At 46.1% G+C, this 13,497-nt stretch overlaps 1 protein-coding gene across 3 annotated transcripts in view; it reads left to right on the top strand.

The window, feature by feature from the left end:
- Nucleotides 1–13,497, top strand: part of celf1 (cugbp, Elav-like family member 1) — a 192,190-nt gene that overhangs the window by 150,415 nt on the left and 28,278 nt on the right. For all 3 annotated transcript variants that reach the window (XM_080190570.1, XM_080190568.1, XM_080190569.1), the window contains 2 exons: nucleotides 2,479–2,592; nucleotides 4,906–5,091. In XM_080190570.1, the coding sequence (XP_080046696.1) occupies nucleotides 2,479–2,592; nucleotides 4,906–5,091 (300 nt within the window). The remainder of the gene's footprint in view (nucleotides 1–2,478; nucleotides 2,593–4,905; nucleotides 5,092–13,497) is intronic.

A 13,497-nucleotide genomic window follows, 5' to 3' on the forward strand; every position in this document is an offset into this window, starting at 1 on the left:
ACAGATCCTTAGTCAGGCCTCATTTAGAATATTGTGTACAATTCTGGTCGCCACACTACCAGAAGGATGTGGATGCTTTGGAGAGGGTACAGAAGAGATTTATCAGGATGTTGCCTGATCTGGAGGGTATTTGCTATGAGAAAAGGTTGCATAAACTCTGTTTGTTCTCACTGGAATGACAGAGGTTATAGTGTGACCTGATAGAGGTTTACAAAATTGAGTGGCATGGACAGACAGAATAGTCAGATGCTCTTTTCTGGGGTAGAAAAGTCAAGTACTAGGGGACATAGAGTTAAGGTGCGTCAGAGAAGTTTAAAGGCAAGGTTTTTTTACACAGAGGATGGTGAATGCCTGGAACGCACTGCCTGGGGAGGTGATGGGAGCAAGTACAATAGCGACAAATATACGAATAAGAAGGATATAGATTCCATAAATGCATATGGCTTTTGTTTAGGCGGGCATCATGATCGCCGTAGGTTTGGAGGTCCAAAGGGCCTGTACCTGTGCTGTACTTTTCTTTGTTGTTCTTTGTTCTTCATTTATCTTTATCATCTTATGCATATTCCTCACTCGGTTTATTTGCTACTAGGTCATTAATTGTTCCCATCTGAATTATTTATTCTTTCATTATCATTTTGCTCCTCTTCTTGACAGGTACTTAATTTTTGTCCCAGTTGTCTTGAAATTTGTTTCTCAATGGAGCATGTGTCAGTGTTTCAATCATTTTGGTCCCATTTACCATTTCATGCCATGTTGTTTGTCAGGTAGTGTACATGTCTGATACCTATTCTTAAATGTATTAATGCAAGCACTTCCAAATCCTTGAATGGATCTATTTGGACTGGTTTCCTGCATTACTTTGTACGTAATTCATCTGCGCACATATGCAGTGTTTCAATATCATGCCAACACCTTCTTGACCCTCAGGCAATTTTATCAAAAGATTTTGAAGTCTTTGCTCATCTCTCCACATATGATCCAGATGCCTTGGTTCAGAGTATCAAATTCTGTTCTCTTAAAAAACACCAAGAGAAAGCTATCAATTTACTAGCCCATCTATACTTCCCTTTCACTAAATTATACTTCAGTGTCAAATCAAAATATTCCAATTAATTGAATTGCATTCAATATCCCAATTCCCATTTGCTATTTAACTTTCAGTTTCTGTCGTTTTCCCTCGTTACTTAATCCGATTTAGTATGCTTCATAACATCTTTGAAACAGAAATCAAACCTTTCTATTTGATTCCAGGCAGTAATCTATTTTGGTTACTCGTTCTTTGACTTAAATGGCATAATTTTTGAGGTAACTTGCTAACAGCGCATTTTTCCTATATCAGAATTGTCCCAAATGTTGTTGGCTAATGGTTATTGTCCATTAATGCCGATCTTATTCTTCTTTAAAAAAGCTTTGTTCCTACATCTGTAGCTACCATCTAAAATGTGTATTTTTTTCTTAGAGTCCCATTAAATGTCTTTTTAATCACCATCATCATTCTTGTTATCCATCAAATAAATCCCTTTTAATTCTGTCCTACCCTGTTCATTTATTACCCATCCTGTTCTTTGCTGTCCATTAATGCTACTTTAATCAAACAGGGTCAAATCAGCTCTTCTATTTCCCTGTTCATGTATCCCACTGGGTGCAGAGATAGTGTCTGCACTCAACCTCTGGTGATCTAACGCCTCTTATCCTTTCTCTCTTGCTGATTCCTACACTTGTGACTGGTGCCTTACCATACCCTTCTCTAATTGATTCTTTGATTGTGTGATTGAGTGACAACATGCCAAGCCCCCTCTGTGTGTGAACCAGCTCAGACCAGGAGGATCAAAGCATTGACCGTAACCAGCGGTCACTTGAAGACATTAACCTATCACAGGTGCGGTGACAAAGAGCCAGTTCCACTTAGTGGAAGAGCACCAAAGAGCACAATCTGCAGTTCCTCCAGGTATGATAGGACACCAAGTATCTACACATTGACCACAGCCAGTAATCTGCATTATGTGCACCGACACATTGCCTGAATTTCAGCTCTCTCTATGCATTTAGGTAATGTTCAGATTATGTGAAAATTGTGCATAAAATATCACTGCACAGATTATTTTGTTATAACGTTTAAAACCTTATTTGCATGCACACCTTGTCATACTTGGGCTAAATTCTCCGATTATAAATTTTCTTATGTTGAGACTTATAATGGAGCTGGCTCAGGGCAGTATGTCACGCTGTAGTTACACTCTCCAGCAATGTGTTTGTTTTCCATTCCCAGCTTCCTTACTGTTAGATCCTGGTATAATGTAAGTACTGAATTACATCTGTTTCCTAATCCTGTTCCCCCCGCTCCACACACATTCCGTTTGTTGTTGGTGTGTGTGGTCATTGATATTTACAGGTTACTTTACTCACATTTGAATAGCGTGTTGGGATAATTCAAAACAGGTCAGTGTGCTACTTGGTTATCACTTTCTTCCAATGCAGGTTCTTCAAGCAGCAGCCAAACAAACTCCTCCTCAGTGAATCCAATGGCATCGCTGGGAGCACTGCAGACATTGGCAGGGGCATCAGGCGGCCTCAACGTCAGCTCTTTAGCAGGTGAGGGGCGCTCTGTTATTATAATGTTCAGAAACGGTCTGAGTTAGCAATCATAGCAGAAACAACATGCATTTGTATTTAGCATTTGATCAGCATAGTCATAGAGGTTTATAGCATGGAAGCAGGCTCTTTGGCCAAACTTGTCCATGCCGCTTTTTGTTTTGAAACCCCAAAGCTAGTCCCAATTGCCTGCATTTGGCCCATATCCCTCCATACCCATCTTAGCCATGTAAGTGCCTAAACGCTCTTTAAAAGACAAAATTGAACCCACCTCTACTACTATCTCTGGCAGCTTGTTCCAAACATTCTCCACCCTCTGTGTGAAAAAAATTGCCCCTCTGGATCCTTTTGTATCTCTCCCCCCTTACCTTAAACTTATGCCCTTTAGTTTTAGATTCCCCTACCTTTGGGAAAAAATATTGACTATCTCGCTGATCTATGCCCCTCATTATTTCATAGATGTCTATAAGATCACGCCTCAGTCTACTATGTTCCAGAGGAAAAAGTCTCAGTCTATCCAGCTTCGACTTATAACTCAAACCATCAAGTCCCTGTAGCATCCTAGTAAATCACTTCTGCATTCTTTCTAGTTTAATAATATCCTTTCTACAATAGGGTAACCAGAACTGTACACACTCTTCCAAGTGTGGCCTTACCAATGTCTTGTACAACTTTAACAAGACATCCCAATTCTTGTATTCAATGTTCTGACCAATGAAACCAAGTGTGCTGGATGCCTTCACCACCATTCTGTCCACCTGTGATTCCACTTTCAAGGAGCTATGAACCTGTACCCCTAGATCTCTCCCCAACACCCTACCATTAATTGCTTAAGTCCTGCCCTGCATCACCTCACATTTATCGTCAGCCCACTGGCCCAATTGATCAAGATCCCGTTGCAATCAGATAACCTTCTTCACTGTCCACTAAGCCACCAATCTTGGTGTCATCTTCAAACTTACTAGCCATGCCTCCTATATTCTCATCCAAAATCATTAATATAAATAACAAATAACAGTGGACCGAGCACCGATCCCTGAAGCACACCTCTGGTCACAGGTCTTCAGTTTGAGAAACAACCCTCTTGCCGTCAAGCCAATTATGTATCCATTTAGCTACCTCACCTTGGATCCCGCAAGATTTAACCTTATGTAACAACTTACTATGCAGTACCTTGTCAAAGGCCTTGCTAAAGTCCATGTAGATAACATCAACTGTACTGCCCTCATCTACCTTCTTAGTTACCCATTCAAAAAATTCAATCAAATTTGTGAGACCTGATTTTCCAGTCAGAAAGCCATGCTGACTATCCCTAATCAGCATCACATAACACTTCAAAATGGAGGTCCTTGTGCAGCAGAACAGACCAAATTCATAATGTTTTCTGTCAAAGGAAATGAGGAAAAAAATAAGTATGAATTATTACAGAATATATTACATCTTGTTTGGGTTCTGGACTGGCCAGTCAGGCTCCAGACTGGGAGTGGAGGGGATTAGTGATGGTTCTTCGGGCTGGATTAGGCTAAGGAGCAGTCTGGCAGGCTCCATTTTGGAGAGCTGATGGTGCAAATCAGCCCCAGGCTGGTGAGGAGGAGGGGGTAATGGGTGGTGGGGGAGGAGGAACAGCAGGGTTTGTTGAGTGAGGGGAATGGAGAGGGATTGGGGGAGGGGAGTGGAAGGAGGTGTGATGTGGGGGTGGAGTTGAGGGAGTGGGGAGGGGGGTTGCAGGAGGGGATGTTTAGGGGTACAGGAGGGCAGATTGGAGAGGGGAGTGTGGAAGGTTGGGGGGAGTGGAGGGGGTTAGGGAGTAGAGGATAGTTTGAGTCGAGGGGGTTGGTACTGGCAAATTTGGGGAGGGGACAGGAGGCAGGTTGGGGATAGTTTGAGTCAAGAGGGTTGGGGAGGGGAGTGCAGGGAGGTTGGGGAGGGGAGTGGAAGTGATTTAAGGAAATTGGGGGGGGGCAGGAGAGTCGGGGGGGAGGGTTTGGGGAGTGGAGTCTGTCTCTAGTCTGCTGAGCATATAGAACATAGAACATTACAGCGCAGTACAGGCCCTTCGGCCCTCGATGTTGCGCCAACCAGTGGAACCAATCTAATGACCCTCTAACCTAACCTGTTCCAATGTTATCCATATGCCTATCCGCTGACCATTTGAACTCCCTTAAAGTTGGCTGTTGTATAGGAGCTGTTGAGTTGACTTTAGGCTTTCACCTAGATGTAGGTTTGGTAATGTCTGCTCATTTTACTTATTGGCTTGTGTAGTGAATACTGAATGTTGATATGAAATGTGACTTTGGTCAAATCTGTCCCCAGGTATGGCAGCTTTAAATGGAGGCCTGGGGAGTGGGGGTCTATCGAATGGTACAGGCAGTGCAATGGATGCTCTGACACAGGCATACTCGGGGATTCAGCAATATGCAGCTGCAGCACTCCCCTCCCTCTATAACCAGAGTCTTCTTAACCAGCAGAGTCTGAGTGCAGCAGGAAGTCAGAAAGAAGGTAAGAATGAACAGCATCAGCCCTCTGAGCTCCAGCTCAATGACCATAAAGCTCTGGACTGGGGATCAGTGTGACCAGGGTTCAGCACGGGGTTAATCAAGAGCAGGGTTCAATACAAGTGGGGTTTGGTACAGGGTTAATCATAAGTGGGATTTGGTTCGGGTTAATCAAGAGTGGGGTTCGGTTCAGGGTTAATCACTTGCGGGGTTCAGTACAGGGTTGATTGCGAGCGGAGTTCGGTACAGGGTTAATAATGAGTGGGATTCTGTACAGGGTTGATCACGAGCAGGGTTCAGTATGGGGTTAATAACATGCGGGGCTCGGTACAGGGTTAAACACGAGCGAGGTTCGGTATGGCATTAATGACGTGCAGGGTTCAGTCCGAGGTTAATGATGTACGGAATGGGTTTGGTACAGGGTTAATGATATGCAGAATTCAGTACAGGTTAATGACAAGTGGGGTTTGGTACAGCGTTAATGATGTGTGGGGTTCAGTACGGGGTTAATGATGTGCGGGGTTTGGACCAGAGTTAATGATTAGCGGAGTTTGGTACGAGGTTACTGACAAGCAGGGTTTGGTGCGAGGTTAATGATGAGTGGGGTTTGGTACGGGGCTAATGTGATGCAGAGTTTGATACAGGGCTAATCACAAACGGAGTTCGGTGCGGGTTTGAACACAAAGCGGAGTTCAGTACAGGATTAATAACGAGTGGGATTCTGTGTGGGGTTAATCACGAGCGAGTTTCGGTACTGCATTAATCACGAGTGAGATTCTGTATGGGGTTAATCACGAGTTGGATTCCCTATAGGGTTAATGACGTGTGGGGTTCAGTACGGGGTTAATGATATGCAGGATTCGGTACGGCGTTAATGACGTGCATGGTTTGGTATGGGGTTAATCATGAGCGAGGTTCAGTATAGGGTTAATGACATGTGGAGTTCGGTACAGATTAATCACGAGCAAGGTTCAATACGCGGGTTAATGACAGGCTGGATTCGGGGTGGGGTTAAGGACATGCGGGGTTCGGTACAGGGTGAATCACAAGCGGGATTCCATACAGAGTTAATCATGAGCAGGGTTCGGTACGAGTTTAATGATGTGCAGATTTCAGTACAAGCGGAGTTCGGTACAGGGTCAATCACGTGCGGCGTCCTGTACAAGGTTAGTCACGACAGGGGTTTGCTACAGGATTAATCACGAGTAGGGGTCACTCCGGGGTTAATCACCAGCAGGGTTCATTACATGGTTAATCACGAGCAGTGTTCAGTACGGGGTTAATAATGAGTGGGATTCTGTATGGGGTTAATCAGGAACATGTTTCGGTACTGGGTTTGTCACGAGCGGGGTTCACTGCGGGGTTAATCACGAGTGGAATTCTGTATGGGGTTAATCACAAGTTGAATTCTCTACAGGGTGAATGACATGCGAGGTTCGGTACGGAGTTAATCACGAGCGAGGTTCAGTATGGAGTTAATGAGGAGCGGTTTTCAGTACAGGGTTGATGACGTGCGGGGTTCAGTATGGCATTAATGACATGCGGGGTTGGGTAGGGCATTAATGATGTGTGGTGTTCGCTATGGGGTTAATGATAAGCGAGGTTCAGTACGGGGTTAATGATGTGCAAGATTCTTCAGGGTTAATGACGAGCAGAGTTTGGTACAGGGGTAATGACAAGCAGCGTTTGGTACAAGGTTAATGACAAGTGGGGTTTGGTACAGAGTTAATAAAGACTGGGATTTGTTACGGGGCTAATGAGATGTGGAGTTCGGTACGGGGTTAATCATGAACAGGGTTCGGTATGGGGTTAATCACGAGCCGGGTTTGCTGTGGAGTTAATCACGAGCCGGGTTTGCTGTGGAGTTAATCACGAGCCGGGTTTGCTGTGGAGTTAATCACGAGCCGGGTTTGCTGTGGAGTTAATCACGAGCTGGGTTTGCTGTGGGGTTAATCACGAGAGGGATTCAATATGGTATTAATCATAAGAGGGATTCTGTTTGGGGTTAATCACGAGTTGGATTCTCTATAGGTTAATGACATGCGGGGTTCACTATGGAGTTAATCATGAGCGAGGTTCAGTACAGGGTTAATGATGTGCGGGTTCGGTACGGGGTTAATGACGTGCGGGGTTCAGTACGGAGCTAATGACTTATAGGGTTCGATACGGGGTTAATCGTGAGCGAGCTTCAGTATGGGGTTAATGACACGCGGGGTTCGCTACGGGGTTAATGATGAGCGGGATTCAATACGGGGTTATTCATGAATGGGTTTGGTACGGGGTTAATGACGAGCGAGGTTCGATATGGGGTTAATGACGAGCGGGGTTTGGTACAATGGTAATGACGTGCGGAGTTCCATAAGGGATTAATCACGAGCGCAGTTTGGTGCAGGGCTCAGTACGGGTTCAATGAGGTGCAATGTTCAATACGGGGTTAATAACGAGTGGGATTCTATATGGGGTTAATCAGTAGTGAGTTTTGGTACTGCATTAATCACGAGCTGGGTTCGCTATGAGGTTAATCACAAGTGGTATTCTCTGTAGGGTTAATGATGTGTGGGGTCTGGTATGGGGCTAATCATGAGCGAGGTTCAGTGCGGGGTTAATGACATGCAGGGTCGGTACAGCTTTAACGATATGTGGGGTTCAGTACGGGATTAAACATGAGTGAGGTTTTGTACGGCATTAATGACGAGCAGGGTTCAATACAGGGTTAATGATGAGCGGGGTTTGGTACAGGGTTAATGATGTGCAGCGTTTGGTACTGGTTAATGATGTGCGGCGTTCGGTATGGAGGTAATGACTAGCAGTTTTGGTACAGGTTAATGACGAGCGGGATTTGATATGAGGTTAATAATGAGCTGGGTTTGGTACAGGGTTAATGAAGAGCGGGGTTCGGTATGGGATTGATCATGAGCGGAGTTCAGTATGGAGTGTTGTAAAAATCAGCCTGTTTTAACCCTTATACGGTGGACAAATAACTTTGAGTAGACGTCTTATTAGTACAAACAATATTTATTTAAACCCACACAATCAATAATCACCCACCCGACCAACAATAAGTTATCTTACAGAAAATACTAGAATTCAAGTACAATACAAGACCTTGACTTAATTGTGTGTGACTGACAAATACCCAAACAGATACTGGCCTTTATCTGTGTGCTGGTCTTGGTAGTTGTCTGTGTAGTTTGGTCCTTTGCTCTGGTCTGGCATTCTGGCTGTAGTCTCTCTTTCTTCCTTCTCGGGTGTGGTGGCTCTCCTCTTGCTGGCGATGTTCACCATTGTTGTAGCTCGTTCGTGGGATCAAAGAGAGAGAGCGATTCCTGGTTGTGCAGCATCCTTTATACCCCATTTGGCTTCACGCCCTTTTTTTGGCCATTGCCAATCAATCGATCAGGACTTGATCACCCTGATCGATAAGAGTCCAATCAGGTGCTACCACACCGATCTCTGGGTGTGTCCCCGGTGGCCATGCCTGTAGGTGTTGTAGGCACATAGGTCACATACCTTCCTCCTAAATAAGGATTCACGGTGCCTTTACGTCTGGCACACAACCCAGTGTGATCAGAAAGTCTCTTTCATCCTGGAGATGGCCCATATCCTGTGTATTCACTCATCAGGGTTGTAGCCTGTTTGTCTCTGTCTTTAAACTGCAGCCTGTCGGTTTAGTTTCTTGCCCAGTTATCCCAGAGTGCTTTACAAAACGCCATTTTAGTTGGCCTGTTTGGCTACAGGAGTTAATGTGGTGTGGGGTTAATCATGAGTGGGGTTCAATCCGGGGTTAATCACAAGTGGAGTTCGGTACGGGGTTAATCACTAGCGGGTTTCCGTCCATGGACAATGAGGTGTAGGATTCAGTACGGGGTTAATCACAAGCGGGGTTCAATATGGGTTAAAGACATGGGGTGTTCGGACGGGGTTAATCGTGAGCAGTATTTGGTACCAGGTTAATCACAAGGGGGTTTGGAATGGGGTTAATCCCGAGTGGTGCTCGGTGTGGGGTTAATGAGGTGTGCGGTTCGGTACAAAGTTAATCACGAGCAGAGTTCAGTTTGGGGTTGATCACGAGCAGGCTTTGGTACGGGGTTAATGACGAGTAGGGTTTGGTACGGGGTTAATGATGAGCTGGGTTCGGAACAGGGTTAATGACGAGTGGGGTTTGGGATGAGATTAATGACGAGCGGGGTTTGGAACGGGGTTAATGACGAGCGGGGTTTGGAACGGGGTTAATGACGAGCGGGGTTTGGAACGGGGTTAATGACGAGCAGGGTTTGGAACGGGGTTAATGACGAGCGGGGTTTGGAACGGGGTTAATGATGAGCGGGGCTTGGTAGGGGGTTAATGGCTTGCAGAGTTCAGTATGGAGTTAATCACGAGCGGAGTTCAGCATGGGGTAGACAAGCGGGTTTCGGTATGTAGTTAATCACGTGCAGGGTTCAGTACGGGCCTAATCACGAGCGTGATTCAGTACAGGGATAATCACGACCAAGATTCAGTACATGGTTAATGACGAGCAGGATTTGGGATGAGCAGGGTTTGCCACAGGGTTAATCACAAGTGGGATTCTGTATGGGGTTAATCACAAGTTGGATTGCCTACAGGGTTAATGACATGCGGGTTCAGTTTGGGGTTAAGCACGAGCGAGGTTCAGTACGGAGTTAATGAGGAGCGGCATTTGGTATGGGGTTAATGATGAGTGGGGTTTGATACGGGGTTAATGACGAGCGGGGTTTGGTATGGGTTAATGACAAGCAGGGTTTGGTATGGGGTTAATGATGAACAGGGTTTGGTATGGGTTAATGACAAGCAGAGCTCAGTACAGGGTTAATGGTGAGCGGGGTTTAGTTCGGAGATTCGTTAAGGAGAAGCCGTGTTTGACAAATTTATTGGATTTCTATGAGGATGTGACTGGTGTGGTAGACAGAGGGGAACTGGTGGATGTGGTGTTTTTAGATTTCCAAAAGGTGTTTGATAAGGTGCCTCAGTAAAGGTTGCTACAGAAGGTTAGGGTGCACAGAGTTGGGGGTAAGGTGTTAGTGTGGATAGTGGATTGGCTGTCTAATAGGAAGCAGAGAGTTGGTATCAATGGGTGCTATTCTGGTTGGCGGTTTGTGACTAGTGGAGTGCCGCAGGGATCAGTGCTGGGGCCTCAACTGTTTACCATTTATATAGATGATCTGGAGGAGGGGGCTGAGTATAGGGTAACAAAATTTGCTGATGACACCAAGATGAGTGGAAAAGCAAATTGCGTGGAGGATGTGGAAAATCTGCAGAGACATCTGGATAGACTGAGCGAGTGGGTGAGGACCTGGCAGATGGAGTATAATGTTAGCAAGTGTGAGGTTATCCACTTTGGCAGAAATAATAGTAGGAGGGATTATTATTTAAAAGGCGAAAAGCTGCAGCATGCAACGGTGCAGAGGGACCTGGGGGTCCTTGTGCACAAGTCGCAAAAACCCAGTCTGCAGTTGTAGAAGGTGATCAAGAAGGCGAATGGAATGTTGGCTTTTATAGCGAGGGGGATAGAATATAAAAGTAGGGAGGTCTTGCTGCAACTGTACAGGGCACTGGTGAGGCTGCAGCTGGAGTACTGTGTGCAGTTTTGGTCGCCACACTTGCGGAAGGATATATTGGCCTTGGAGGGAGTGCAGAGGAGGTTCACTAGGCTGATACCGGAGATGAGGGGGTTAGCCTATGAAGAGAGATTAAGCCGTTGATGTTGCAGTTGTATAGAACGTTGGTTAGGCCTCACTTGGAGTACTGCGTCCAGTTCTGGTCGCTGTACTACCGGAAGGATGTAGAGATCCTGGAGAGAGTGCAGAGGAGATTTACCAGGATGCTGCCTGGTATGGAAGGGCTGTCTTACGAGGAAAGATTGAACGAACTTGGGCTGTTTTCCCTTGAGAGACGTCGGCTGAGGGGGGATCTAATAGAGGTTTATAAGATTATGAAGGGGATAGATAGAGTAAATGGTGGTAAGCTTTTTCCGCTATTAGAAATGGATAGAACGAGGGGTCACGGGCTTAGGGTGAGGGGGGCTAGGTATAAGACAAATATTAGAGGGCAGTTTTTCACGCAAAGGGTAGTGGGGGTGTGGAATGCACTGCCGAGTAAGGTGGTGGAAGCAGGCACGCTAGGGTTGTTTAAGAGTCACTTAGACAGCCACATGAGCGGTCTACATATAGGGGGATATAGCAGGCCTTACTAAACATTGTAGGCTTGGGATTCCGTTTTTGCCTCAGGGATGTTACAGTCTTTGCCTGTTTAATAATGAATTTTTTGTCTCCACAGGCATTTTAAGTCCACCTTGTTGACCAGCAAGGGGCATGCATGCGGCAGGTTGTAGTGGGCTGCTCTTGGATGTTGCTTCGGGAGTTGCCTATTGCTTCATGTCGTTAGTGTGCTTAAACTGGACCATCTCGAGGGCAACATGACAGCTCAGAGACTATCTCTGTTGCTGTGTGGACACATGGATTTGGGCCTGTGTCTGTGGGAGTTTGCGCGTTCTCCCCGTGGTTGCGTGGGTTTCCTCCGGGTGCTCCGGTTTCCTCCCACATCCCAAAGATGCGCTTTTAGGCTGATTGATTGGGCAACAAATTGTCCCTATATTGGACCTCCCTGATCCTCGCACATTAGGCGTAGACTAAAATCATGAATAGGTCACTGAGACAATGGGACGGCGGCGCGGGCTCGTTGGGCCGAAGGGCCTGTTTCCCGTGCTGTGTTGTTCTTTGTTCTTTGTTTTAAATAGACTGGGTCTGTACTCGTTGGAGTTTAGAAGGCTGAGGGGGGATCTTATGGAGACGTATAAGATAATGAAGGGGATAGATAGGGTAGAGGTAAAGAGATTCTTCCTGCTTAGAAAGGATGGCAGGACTAGAGGGCACAGCCTCAAGATAAGGGGGGTGCAGTTTAGATCAGAGTTGAGGAGGAACTTCTTCACTTAAAGGGTGGTGAATCTCTGGAATTCTCTGCCCGTTGAAGTGGTGGAGACTACCTCGCTAAATATATTTAAGTCACGGGTGGATCGATTTCTGATAGGGGAATTAAGGGTTATGAGGAGAAAGCGGGAAAGTGGAACTGATCCACTTCAGATCAGCCATGATCTTATTGAATGGCGGGGCAGGCTCGAAGGGCTAGATGGCCTACTCCTGCTCCTATTTCTTATGTTCTTATAATGACAAGCGGGGTTTGGTACAAGGTTAATGAGATGCGGAGTTCGGCATGGGGTAAATCACGAACAGTGTTCGATACGGGGTTAATCACGAGCGAAGTTCAGTCTGGGGCTAATAACGAGTGGGATTCTGTATGGGATTAATCATGACCGGTCTTCGCTACGGGGTTAATCACGAGTGGGATTCTATGTGGGGTTAATAACAAGTTGGATTCTCTGAAGGGTTAATGACATGCAGGGTTCAGTATGGGATAATCACGAATGAGGTTCAGTACGGGGTTAATGAGGAGTGGGGTTTGGATGGGCTTAATGACGTGCAGAGTTTGGTACTGGGTTAATGACATGCGGAGTTCAGTACAGGTTAATCACGAGCTGGGTTTGGTACAGGTGCTAATGATTAGCGGGGCTTGGATGGGGTTAATGACGTGCGGAGTTCGGTACAGGCTAATCAGGACCGCGGTTTGGTATAGGATTAATGATAAGCATGGTTCAGTACGGGGTCAATCATGAGCGGCGTTCAGTATTTGATTAATGATGAGCGTAGTTCAGTGCAGGGTTAATGACGAGCGAGATTCAGTACAGGTTTAATGACGTGCAGGGTTTGATACTAGCGGCATTTGTTATGGGATTAATCTTGAGCGGGGTTCGCTACGGGGTTAATCACAAGTGGGTTTAGTATGGGGTTAATGAGGTACGGGGTTAATCACAAACGGAGATCACTACAGGGTTAATGTGGAGCAGAGTTCGGTACGGGGTTAATGAGGCACAGGATTCAGTACAGGGTTAATCACGAGCGAAGTTCGGTACAGGGTTAATCATGAGCAGAGCTTGGTACTGGGTTAATCACAAGAAGGGTTCGGTACAGGATTAATGACAAGCGAATTTCTGTATGGGGTTAATGACTAGCGGGGTTTGGGTTTGGTACAGGGTTAATGACGAGTGGGGTTCGATATGGGGTTAATGACCAGTGGGGTTCGATATGGGGTTAATGACGAGTGGGGTTCGATGTGGGGTTAATGACGAGCGGGGTTCGATGTGGGGTTAATGACGAGCGGGGTTCGATGTGGGGTTAATGACGAGCGGGGTTCGATGTGGGGTTAATGACGAGCGGGGTTCGATGTGGGGTTAATGACGAGCGGGGTTCGATGTGGGGTTAATGACGAGCGGGGTTCGATGTGGGGTTAATGACGAGCGGGGTTCGATGTGGGGTTAATGACGAGCGGGGTTTGGTAC

The sequence above is a fragment of the Carcharhinus amblyrhynchos genome, chromosome 6 (assembly GCF_965287045.1).
Source record: "Carcharhinus amblyrhynchos chromosome 6, sCarAmb.v2.hapA, whole genome shotgun sequence".
NCBI classification, from domain to species: domain Eukaryota; kingdom Metazoa; phylum Chordata; class Chondrichthyes; order Carcharhiniformes; family Carcharhinidae; genus Carcharhinus; species Carcharhinus amblyrhynchos.